Source organism: Lonchura striata, chromosome Z (genome assembly GCF_050655825.1).
Source record: "Lonchura striata isolate lonStrDom1 chromosome Z, ASM5065582v1, whole genome shotgun sequence".
NCBI lineage: Eukaryota > Metazoa > Chordata > Aves > Passeriformes > Estrildidae > Lonchura > Lonchura striata.
The window spans coordinates 17,845,123-17,858,387 of record NC_140740.1 but is presented as its reverse complement, the minus strand read 5'-3'; the positions used below and the strand labels follow the sequence as shown (position 1 = coordinate 17,858,387).

The following is a 13,265-nucleotide window of genomic DNA, read 5'->3' as shown; positions in this document are numbered from 1 at the left end:
ATTAGATGTGTACTTATGCTGCTGTGCTAATAATAAACAACAAGCTGTAGAAACAGCTATTTGAATCATTTTTTGGCCACAAAATGGTGAAAACTTGCCAATGGATGTTAGAAATTCTGCATTTATAATAGAAACATGACTAACATCAATTTAGATTTTTAATAGTGAGGACAGGGCTTTAAAACAAATAGCCATTTGCACCTGGATTTATGTTTTCATGCTAGGTTATTTTTTGTTAAACAGATAATGGCAAGTATTTCTTTAAAAAAAATTACTCCTGCAAATATGTAAAGGATCAATGTCTCTGTTATTGCAATAAGAAGTAAGTACTAGATGCAGTGACCAGTGGAAAAGATTATTTTCTATATACAAAGTAAAAATTGCCATTCCTCTAATGCATTGCAATCATGCATATATATGGCCCAGCAGTTCACAGAAAACAACAGCATTACCTTCAGATCAGAAAACATGCTAGACATCTTGTTTCTAGAAGATATTTGGCAAAGCCAATGGCATTCCTAAAAACAATTAAAAAAGCAACCTTCCAAACTCATTTCAACACGTGTTCAGGAGAAGTCTGGATCTGGTGCTGTGTGATATAGATGGTTTAGGGGCTTCTGTGGTATTGGTAGGTAGACAGTTGAACTGGCTGATCTTGAAGGCCTCTTGCAACCTTGATGATTCCATAATCCTATGGTCCTATGAACCTGACTAAAATTAATTAGTTTGTCAAGTAAAAAAATTCTGATTTACCATTTGGTTTCCAAACACTCTACTTTAATTCAGCTTAGGAAAATGCAAACCTGTTAATAACTGTGCTCACCAAGTAAGTAGAGCAAGAATGTCAGCTGTTTACTGCATGTGACTGTTATAAACACAGTTGAAAAATAGTTGGACTGTGTTACAAAATTAAGATAAACACGCATGCAAGGCACTATGTAGCTTTTAATGTTTATCTAAATCTATCATTTGTTATCTGCTAGGTGCCCAAGGGTGTCAGACAAAAAGTCAAGCCTTAGGATGACAAGAAGTCATGTGCCATTTATTAGCCCAAAGCAAAGGTGCATGTACAAATCATATGGACAGAACTTGAGCAAAACTAAGAGTTGCTAACTCGTCTATAGAAGAGGCATAGACCAGTGTTGAATGGATGTCCAGCGAAGTATGCTCAATGTTTGTCTCATGATTTTAAAATTTCATTCCCTCCCATCTAGGCACAAAGTTGCTTCTGCTCTTCCATTTGCAATGACAGCTAGGGACTGCCTCCTATAAACTCCACATAGTGTCCATAATTCTGCACTTGTGCTTGTCAGTGCACCAAATCAGACCACTATGAAAGGGTCTCCTTTTTTCTAGTCTACTTTCTTAAATTGCATAATGTCATATCATTTAGAAGAAAAAAAAAAATCAACTGTCCAATTATGTAAAACAAAACTGTTTCACTGATGACTGTGATTTGCTATTGACCCAGACACAGTCCAATTTTCTAGTACACTTTATGGACAAAGCCAGTGTGCCCAACAGACAGCTTAAAAGAAACGGACTCAGGTCTTTTTCAAAGAGGCCCCAAGGCAGAAATTGCACTTGTAAAGCATGAAAGAAGAATCTTTGAGCATTCTTTTTTTTTTTTTTTTTTTTTTTTTTTTTTTTTTTAATATTCTGCTAAAACCTCCTTTTCCTTGGTCAGTGAGTTACAAGCAGGTAAGTGATACAAAAGCCCTTTTTTGTTTTTTCTAGTTCACCAGCATGGACAGGTTAAGTCTGCCAAGAATCAGAGCCAGTACGAACATGGTCATAATGACATCTGCAGAATTTCCTTATACTATTACAGAAACATCCCCTGCTCCAAGTGTGTGTGTTCGTGTATGCACCACATCTTTTTGAGTGAATGAATTAGCAGTACTGGCAGGGACTCTTTAAGACAGAGGTCTTCATACACTCAAATAAAGACAACCAGCAGTTCCACACACTTTCAAGTTGCTTACAGAACTCTTTCAAAATACTCTAATAAAAACAGCCAGTGGAGTAAATTTTAATCACACTATTTTATAAATTTCAGACTTTACATTCATTCACTGCTTTAATGGGTGTCAAGTTGCCTTAATCCAGCCAGTGAATCCTGATTATTTCCATCCCAGGAATCAAGTGCCCCAATAACCCTCTCTGCCTATGGAGTGAGGTACTGTCTTGATAGGTGTGATCAAATTTACAAAGGAACAAGGAAGAAAATGTGAGGAGCAGGTAAGACAGAGGACAGAACAGCTAAACTGCAGTAATTAAGAGCTATAGGGGTGGCAGCCAGGGAGAGATAATTTGGCACCAATATGCTGGAGATTGCACACTGATGAGCAGAAAACAAACCATGAAAATACAAAATGGAGAGAGAAAGGACACTCTTTCCACACCTAGAGCTGAAACATTTAATTTCCTCTATTCTCCCCAGTATTGTTCTAAAATTACTTAATGTTTCCAAGAGCTAAAAACTACTGCCAGAAAGTGAAATTGATCCTGAAGTGGAAGCTGGAAAGAGCCCATGGTATGACCTCTTCCTTAAAAACTAATTCCTAAAGAGGAAATGTTCATAACTGAATGTGCAGAACAGAGCCCAGTATTCTGGAGACCTAAAAAAACCTACTTTGCAGGCATGGTTTTTAGCTCCAGAATAGTACAATCACTGTAGCACCAGGCACCAAGGATCACAGCATCCTGAGAAAAGCACCTGCGAGATACATCCCCTTTCTTTCAGTTTTTGATGATTCCTGCACTCTCCAGGCTCTAGACACTGCTGCCCTGTGCGAGGACACAGCATTGCCAAGCTGTTCATTGCTGGCATTTTGCTTTTGACCAGTAGTAGCCCCTAGATTCTGCTGAGTTTCTACCAGTCCATTTAACCTCTTATCTGGGATCGAAAAACTGTCTGGCACAACATCCTTAAAGGACTCTTTTGTCTGCACAGACTGCACAGTACTGAACTTGAAAGCAGGCATCTCTCCAAAAAACAGATAATGGTAAGCTGAGAGTCCAAGTCAGCAGTTCTGAAGTGCTACCAGAAAACAGCCAAGAAGATTTTTCTCTTTAACACTCTTCTTATATATGAAAGCAAAAAAAGGAAACATTTCAGAGGCCATTAATTCTGTTGAGGCATCCACACTTTCAGAAAAAATGTTTGTGCATCAATTTATTAAAAATGCAAACCTACGGTATCTGTGAGGAAATGAGTAATGAGCCAAACAGGTATGCATAAATAAAGATGTATGTTCAGGGGAATGAACAAAAATAGACACCTTTGAAACATTGAAGCTATAAGACATTCTAATGTGCATATAACAAAACCCTGTATTGAATAACCACAAGCACCTATGTATTTATACACTAATAATCAAAATATATCAGTGGAACAATTCAATATGTAGGCTTCATGTGGTGTATCCTTTACTTTACTCTTCACAAGAAAAAGCTCCAAGATATTCTCCAAAGAGCTATATCTACTGCCTGAAATGCAACCAAAAGAACTGTTGGCTGAAACCTGAAATATAAACATGTGGAATATTGGAATGAATTTCTCATTTACCTAAACAAAACAGAGCCAGCTCAAGGACTGCATGAATCACAGTTCTGGTTGAGGCTCTCTTTCGACAGTATCATTACTATTGTTACCAGGATAAAACAAGTTGTATTTGGCAAACAAAATGTGATAACACAAAAGCTTGCTTTGCCAAATTTTCTGTTGTACAAAGAGTCTCTAGTTAATCAGAGGTGAAATTGTCCCTGCAAGGAAAGCCAAAATAAACAAGAAGTGCACATGAAAGCTATCAGTGTGAGAACTGGATATGTGATTGATGTTACACGCAAACACCCATTATATGGGATGGGCTCAGGCAGTCCTCATTGCCTGTATACTACTATCTGATTAATCACTCTAGAAAGGAGCCCAGGGCTACTAGATCCACATAGTTTTTTCATGATTTATATCAGACTCTTCCTTGTGGAAAACTTCAGATATCTATTGAACTCTGGGGTCCAACAAAAACAACCTCCTATTTTCCACAAATTTAGCTCTTTTCAGTAGATAGGCATGAAAATATGGCCATTTCACTTCTACTTTTGCAAACTGAGGACTTAAGGAACAACTTTGTGCAGTTTGTCTCTCACAGTGTTCATTTAAGAAACAATATACAGGCTGTTTGGAAAATCACTGCCTTCACAGTTTTGTGCCTTGAACTGTTAAATTCTCTGGAGAAAAAAATTTTGACACCAAAATTCCAGTGATTTCCATTCCAGAAATCTTTTTCCTATGTAAAAAACACAGATACTACTTTTGTTCAAATATATGAGTGAAGGGTATATGTGATTTACTCATATACAGAAACCAGATTCATGTTTCAAAAAGGCATACTCTGAAATCTATATAACTCAGTGTATGGAAAGAGATTCATGTGCCAAAGCTGCTCTTCAGTATTGTTTTTTCAAATTAAGATTTACTCCACAAAAATAATGCAGTGGTTTTTGGTCTTGTTTTTTTTTTAATGTTCAATACTTCACCCGTTTCAGGGTGGGCATCCAAAACCGGAGGCATTTTGGAAAGTCCAAGAACAGCAATGCCGTTTCAATTCTGACTTGTTTCAACAGTTTCCATGTATGTATGAGATGGGATGAGGTAACCAAACAGTTTTGGTTTCCAGTACACTTTGTGACATTGTAAGGAAAATGAACATTTTGGTTATATTTTCCCGTAACTCTCATTACAAATTTTCCCATCTTTCAGGTTTCTTTTATTTCAATTAATGCAATGTAAGAACATTTCTGATATGTTAATTATTTTTCTGCATTATTTGCACTAAATGCTGATTATCTGTGAAAAAGTTCATTTTTTCACAGAAAACAAAGGAGAGCAATTTTAAGGTTAGTTTTGTCTGGGTAGGAAAGGGTTGAAAACCAGGAGATTGGTGAGGAGAGAGAAAAGTAAGTTCGTTTCAGAATTGTTTTTGCTCAGAGACCAACCTTGCACCTTGGAAGATGTTAGAAAATACTCTGTGTGAGAGAATTCATATATTTGTGTTTGCTTTGGATAATTTTCTGTTTGCTGAAGAAGAAATTAAATTTTCTCAGAGTAGATAACAGGATGTTGTTAAAGACCTAAAAGCATTCTTCCTGTAGGCTGGGGGCCTCTTTGTAAGTGGGGAAAGGAGATAAGTTTTAAGATAGTAAAACACCACCTGGTGAAGACATGCTCCAGGCTCTTTGATATGTAATGCAGGGGTCAGGTCCTGCTAAAATGAGCTTAGCAATGTATGTATATTCCTTTGTTTCTTTGTAATCCTCCAGCCAATGAAGTGATGGAATAAATTTATTCTTTGCACTTCAGATGTGGGTTGTGATTGCCTTGGTGTTAGCTGTGTATATTTGGTACACACACTTTGTATACATATTTCCCAAACAAAATAAAGTGTACTGTATGAAAGTTCATCCAGGTATCACTAAGCCTAAATACTATTTTATTTACTGGAAGGCAATATTCCAAATTATACTTTGTTTGAATGCAAGAAGTTGCTAACTGTGTGCAAACAGTAGAGCAAAGGATTACTATTATTAGCTTAAAAATGTGTTAAGGTTATTACCCCAACCTCACTTTTGCTGGGTAACTCCCATTTGTAGAAAACTACATAATAGCAAGTTTAAACCACATTTGCAAAGTCATTAAGGCATCTGAGATACATCAGCCAAATGAAAGGTAGTCAGACCTAGAAATTAAGCTTATTGGTAAGAAATAAAGGAAGGTGAACAAACTTTGCAAAGAGGTGGCTTAAGAAGTTTATCTATGGAAGATAATCAATTGGGAATGATCTGCCCTAAACTAGTCTGTCCACTGGATTAGTAAGTAAGATCTATATGAACTCACCCAGGGAATATGGAAGCAATATTATGCATACATAGAAAATGCTTAAACTTGCATGTCCCATTCTGGTATCCACACTGGAAATAATAATGCCAGAAAACATAAAGTGTTTCAGAAAGAACCAGAAGAATGAAGTCTGATTTGGAAATTCTAACGAACAGAAAGAAACTCAATATACAAAACATTACTCTTAAGATTGCAGAATAGATTATAAAGGTCAGTAAGTGGTGCCTGCCACTGTACAAAAGCTTAAAATATGACAAACACTTCAGAATTTCAGATAAACCTGTGAAGTTTTTGTCTGGTAACTTATTTTATGCAGCGAAATGCATCAGAACCAGATTATCAGGCTTCTGCAAAGATGTGATGAGCCCTGCAAGGAATCTGTAATGAAACAAAAGAAACTCAACATTATTGTAACATCAAGGTGGGAGTGGAAATAATTGTACAGGAAATAATATAGTCTCTGCTGGAAAAACCTAGAGGTCAAGGAATTTATGAGTAGAGTATGTCAAGGATAGACTCGGGAAACAAAGTTATTAGGTATTTTGACCTGAAAGACAAAGAGCATCTTAGTGAGTCTAGTAATCACCATCACCTGCATTCAAGAAAAAAATTCAGGCTGGAAGATATGGAGAAGCACTACTCTAATGAGCAAGAAGATGGACAGACTAGTTTTTTAAGTGATCAGTGAGTGTGGCGTGTCTGTCATATGTAAATGAAGCTTGAAAGGAGACTAATTGAAAAATGTAGCAGAAACAAAAATGGAGGAAGTTATTTAAGATGAGGTACAATTTATATTCAGGAACAAATGGCCAGAAAACTACACATGAAGAAACCATGTTGCTACATAGAAGAAAATCACTAGCCAATAATTATTGTTGGCCATAAAATGTTTTCCCAACAGAATCAGAGGTGAAAATAATTTGACTTGTTCTAGAACATAAAACGCTCAATGTATTTAAACAGCACAATGCCTGTGGTGGTGGAAAGCTGTATTGGACGACCTATGCTGTCATTTCCTGTCTTATGTCCCAATTCAATTTATCCAAGAGATCGCTTGCTCAAAATCTGTAATGACTTAGATGTCAAGTTTTCTAATACCATAAGATGCACCATAAATACAGCAAAAGAGGCAATTTACAGTGGAAATGAAAGTAAGAGACTTAGATGAGTAATTAGCTATATTATTTTCAATAGTGAAGGTTGCAATGAGCCCATTTCTGGGATATTCTGTCAAATATTTCCACAAATGAGAAAATAATAGATGGATCAGGAAAACAGGGATATAGCTGAAGCAACAACTGGATGAAATTTTGCTGATTGGGCTTACGACAAAAGGCAGATGCAGATGATAGATGTTAGAACTATGAATATCAAGCCAATGGTGCTGTGTCTTGTGACATCTGCAGGAAGAAATACAATGAAAAAATACTGATGGCTTTTCCAAGTTCTATTATGTAATCAGCATCCACCTCTAGTACAGAGCAAATTGAAGATTAACTTAGTATGTTGAAGCATATATATATATATCTATATCTTATCTATATCTATTTCTTATCACATATCCATGTTAATTTTATATCATAGATGCAACCAGGATACATAGTATTTATGCAAATTATATAATAGATAAATGCTAGGATCTAATACTAGCATTTATCTATTATATAATACTCCAGCATACTGCAAGTCATGTCTTCTGACACCATCCCCAAGTACAGCACTAATTCCTCTTATTGATTTTCAACAAGTATTTTTTCCAACTTATTGGAAATGTGCAGGAGGTCTCATGCATGCAGAACATATCCATATATGATCATAGACATGTATAAACATAGGTATGTGTTATTTAGACTCAAACAATGGCTGTACAAGGTAAAAAAACACAATACGCAGTTTAAAAGATAATTTTAAAAGTCCACTGTGTATCACTTGAAATGTATTAAAAAACAGCCATTTTGAAACGTTTGACTAGAAGTGCTCCTGTTGTAACTTCTGCCTTTGATTTCTGAAATGTAGTTCTCTGACAAAGTAAAAGGGAAAAATTCCTCTTGGTGTAGGCAACACATCCTACTCTAAATAAATATAGAGACATAATGACAGGACCAATACATTTAATAGAAACATCTCTAGAAACATAGAACACTGGGAGCAAACCTTTGCCTAGACACATGCAAATGATGAGAAATCTCTTCCATTTTCAGAGCAGAAACATACAGTGATGATGATGATACTAATAACTGCTAAATCCTTTTTCTGGATTTCTCCTTTCTGTCCCTTTTCTCGAAACTCACTCTTGCACGTGGGTAGCATGCTTGTAGTGATTGCAAGAGAGCCCTTCTGCTTCCAGCAAGCACTTGGAACACACACTCTGCAGCCAAAGCTGTTGAAGCAAGAGATATGACAAGGGGAGAGAAGGAATGAAGCTGAGTTTGCACAAGAGGTTCAGCCACACAGCATGTGATCATTAATGTCCGTCAAATACTTCGGCTTGAGTCCAGCTCACTAAATAGTGTCACAGCAGTAAGATGAAGGTGCCTGTGCCAGAAGTTTCCATGCAGATTTCCCTTCTCTCCATCCTCTCTAGGTTATATTAAGGATGCCCTAACTAGCTGCTGATTTATATACACTTCCTTATGTGTACTGCAGAAACAACATAAAACATGTGATCGGTGAGACATTGAAGAGTGAGATAACCAGCTCTTTGGAACCCTTCAATGAAAAAGATCTACGTTGGTCACATATCCAGAAACTTGACCATTAGGTCTTTGCCAAACAGCAGTGAGAGAACAAGTCTGAATATGTGAAATGCCTTCCTCTCCAAATGATGTTGACACTATTGCAGAATATCAGGCTTATTTGTATGAATACAAATAAACTAGCCTGAACGCTGCACGGCAGAGTCACGAGTCAGCAAACTCAACTCCACCAAGTGCTCACAGGATTGTGCTTATTGACAGTGAGACACTGACAGGTATCTTAAAAACATACTTAGATTTCATATTTATGAATCAAGGAAGGCTTTTGTGCTCTTCATTTTGTCCCAGATTCAGCACAGTCTTATGACATGATTTGCCCACAATCACATTATGAAATGCTAAGCCTGCTTGTTTTGAGCATAGGGTGAAATGTGACATTACATTATTAATCTTTTCTTGAATATGTTACTTTTTGATATAGCACTACTTGTTTGATTTTTTTTTTTTTTTTTTGGTGAATTCTGCATGATTACAATGGATTTTTTCCTTGATATTATGAGGTCTACAAATTCTAATGCACTAGTATGTAAAATGTAGACATGTAGAATTTTCCGCACTTACAACTACACCATTTGCAAGAAAAGGACCTTCTCAACTGAAAGCATGCTATAAAGGGAGTTCTGTATTTGCATAGAAATTGTTTGATAGTAAAGTATCCAAATTCTCTTTGAATTCAAGTATGTAAATTAAATAAAATTAATTTAAATACCCTTAAAGATGACATAAAGTCATAGTACTTGTGACAGGTTTAAAAATGAGTTTTCTTTTTCATTACCTTGGTCATGGGCAGAATTTTTAGGTATATTTAACTTAGGTATACATTTCATGAATTCATTTATTCCTCAGTAGCCTTTCTTTAAAGAAATATGTCTATCAATTCAAGGCATGTGTTGTCTCTCTGTAATTCTACAGAAATCTATGCAGCCATCTTTATTTTTTTCTGCAGGATTTCAAATGTATAATCATATTAGCTCAGCAGAATTAAAAACAATAGTTGTGAATCACACAGCATAAGCAGTTAATTGGAATAATATGTGCTTAAGATAAATCAGGTGCCTTTTTCACGGAACCTAGTCTCTCAGGAAACTCAACAATGGATGGCTCTTGCGTCCACTTCATTTTTATGCAATGATTATAATAAATGAAAAATAATAATTGAGTCTGATTATGCTAGAATCAAAGTTATTATTCAACACTATCTTTGGTTTTCCTAATAAAACCAGCCAGACATAATTTCCTTTTCAGAAGTTTATAAAAAAATCTTGGCATTTCCTTTTGCTGTTCCATTTTAAAATTCTAATACACAATTGTGTGGATACTTGCATGGTAAATTAAGAATATCGATCTTCAAATTTTGTGTAGGTCTGAAAGAGTGTTTTGCCAGATTTTCCTGTACTGATGTGTCCTGGGTAACCCAGAATGTTATTGTATTCCATATCTATCGGTGCCCAAAGTTGTTAGCATCTCTTTGAGACCCAGTGGCCAGAAAAGGAACAGGGTGTATGCTAGTCTTTTTCAAGGTTGGGGGCATTCAAGAAAAAGTGCTCTTTCTCTTTTGTTCTTGCTGGGTGAGCTGAGGTAGCACAAGGCAGACAGCAGCTGCACTACCAAGCCAAGAAAAACAGAACAGCCCCCATTCCATATGGTTGCCCCAGACCGCCAGCAGTGCCTGGTCAAAGCAGGAGGGCATGGAATGCAAGTTGTCCAAGCCCTCTGCCCACTACTTTTGCTAAAGAGAAGGTGAAATCCCTCCAGTTCCAGCTGTTGACCCAGTTCCAGCTGCCAGGGACTCTAGGTTTTCTTTGTGTTTTGTACTTTTCCCATGTTGGTTGACATTTGGGAAAAGAGGGAGATTTTTACTTGCAGAGGTTCAGCTGCTGTGTTCTTGTTCTCCTCTGTTCTCTCTCTCCACCCCAGGTCATCTGCAAAGGCAGTGATCCTGGGGGTAACAGTTGTCTGCCATTTTCCCTTTATCTCTCCCACATGGTCATCCATGGAGAGTGCCATCTTGGGGGAGGGTTGCTCTGCTGTTTTTGCTTTTCTTTGTTTCTGGGGAGTCCATGACAAATCCATGAAATTCAGCAACATTATAACTACTGATTACCACAGTTATTTTTTGCCTTTTCCTGATTCATTTTTTAGTGATTCTTTTAAACTGTTATTATTTCACTTATATCCTCTTGCATTCATCTCTCCTTATTGGTGAATGCAGAGTGGTTAAAGCTGAAAGGGAAGGTAACTCATTCTGGAGTGTCTGCCCCCTTTAATTGTCTTAAACCAAGATATGATATTACTTTAATTTACTCCACAGATGCGATCCTTGATGTTAGACTGTTGTTGTTCAGTTCAATATTTCTGAAATACAACGGTAAGGATCTGTATATAACATAAAAAACATTTTTGTCTGCCTATTATTATTGCACAATTATTGTGACTCCTTAGGGAAATCTATGTTTTGCTGAGTATGTAATCATGACCTTGAACAATAAGCCCATTTCTGGGATATTCTGTCAAAGAAAATTTATCTTTTCTTCTTCCATTTACCTCATCTTTTAAAATGACATAGCTTATGATAGTGTAAGGAAATATAGAGAGAGTACCTTTATCTGAAGATAGGAAGACATTATTTATTAAAAAGAAAGAGAACAGTTCATCTTGAAGTAAATTTTGTTCTGGAAACAGCCTAACAGCTAAGATGGTAATTCCAACATGCATTGACAATTTTTCAGCCTATACTGTATTTTTAAGAATGAAAACTAGATGTTAACCTTAAATGTTTTGTATTTCTTATCATTACATTGTTATATATGTTTTAAAAAGAACTTCTACTTAGTGAGTAGAAATGAAGCTTTTGTAGTCAGAGACAGATAAAATATCCAAATATAGGGAAATTTAGATCTATTCAATTTCTCATGGGTAACTTCAGGCAGAACAAAGTTTGATAAAATGACATAAAAGTTAAATTGTAAAAATAATAATTTCACTTGTATCAAATATGACTTCTATTATTTTTCTATTCTATTTATATTCTATAAAAATATACCAACCTTTTTCTTCATTGTTATCAGAAAAAGCCTACCTCAGAAAATTAAATGCTATGTTTTCACTATAGACTGGTGCTTATTTCACATACAGAACAATGTACTTATTGGTAAAATAAAATTCATCTGGGTTCTGTAGGGTATCCTCTCATACTACTATAATAATAACAGTGGAACAATAATGTTCATAGGCAAGATCTACGCTCTTGGCAAGTTACTCCACATATTTATCCCTAGTTTGAGAACTTGAGATTTCAATGAGGAAATGGCTGAGTCCTTCTGGTACAGAAATTCAGGCTGAACTTTTCACAGCTGTCTTCCCTACATGAAATAAGTCATTTAAACAAACACATGCATATGTTTAAACAAAGAACTTTCTTGAGCAAGAAAGAAAAACTTCATCCTTGCAGTTCCATTAGTGTCCCCTTCACCATAGTATTGTAAATTCTCTGAGACTAGAAAATAAATGGTAAAAGAACCATGGGTATAGATCTTTTTTTGCCCCCAGCTCCCTATTAAAATCCTCAAACTTACATTAAGAAATCACACATAACAAAGAAAAACAGAAATGAAGAAAGAAGGAAACATAGTTAAAGGTTTTGCTTTAAAATTTCTTTGCAACTCAGATTCGACGAGTTGGCACTGATGTGCAAAGTGGCATTTCTCAGTCAATTTATTTCTAATTACATCACTACCTCAGAGAAGTTTTAAAAGACACTGAGGATAATGTATTCCAGTTCAAAATGAACAGAGCTGATACTTCAGGTAAGACTGACAATCAGGTCACTGATTGTCACTACAAACAAAAAATATGTTTTCAGTTTTATGCAAAGGAAGTTTTCTTCTTTCCTTCCAAGTCCTTTGCCTTTCCCCATGCCGAGCACTTGCATGTACTGGGCACAGGTACCCTTACATGTGCACATGAAAGCAGATCCAGGCGATGCACTGTGATGTCAACCTACCATTCTGATGCCGTTCTCAAAGGCCTGACGTGCTAGAGAAGCAGGTCCATCCACAGTCTTACCATCGTCATCGGGCCCCCAGCTGGCACTGTAGATGTGGATGTGCTGGGGATTAAGGCTTAGAGACTTTGCTTCTACCATATCTGTCACATCTCCATCCAGCATCCGTACACCTTCAGAATGAAAAATAAATTAACTGCATAGACAAATGCAAAATGTTTCTTGTTTTGTTATACCCTCTCAGAGAAAATTGTTGTGTATGACACTGAACTGAATAATTATAAGAATTCCTACTGTTATTAAAGAAAAAACAGTAAGAACAAAATCTCTTTGGGTATCTGCTTTCCCTATGTCTCTAGATGGAAAAAATATAAAAGTATACTAATATTTTCATCCTTCTTTATGTTTTAAAAATTTTATGTAAGTAATTTATCCATTATACAGCCTTCAAACTTCAACAACAAAGTTTTACACTAAATAAAATTTTAAAAAATACTTGAACCTTTTAATGTTTTTATGTCACTTAAAGATAACAATTGATGTTCTTTCTCCTTTTATACTGAAGTGAAACTCCATCACCTTCCTTGAGTCATTCACAATGTCA

At 36.1% G+C, this 13,265-nt stretch overlaps 1 protein-coding gene across 9 annotated transcripts in view; it reads right to left on the bottom strand.

Annotated features, from left to right (window-relative positions):
• Positions 1 to 13,265, bottom strand: part of PCSK5 (proprotein convertase subtilisin/kexin type 5) — a 229,498-nt gene that overhangs the window by 118,404 nt on the left and 97,829 nt on the right. For all 9 annotated transcript variants that reach the window (XM_085566214.1, XM_085566213.1, XM_021541528.4 and 6 more), the window contains one exon: positions 12,662 to 12,834. In XM_085566214.1, the coding sequence (XP_085422340.1) occupies positions 12,662 to 12,834 (173 nt within the window). The remainder of the gene's footprint in view (positions 1 to 12,661; positions 12,835 to 13,265) is intronic.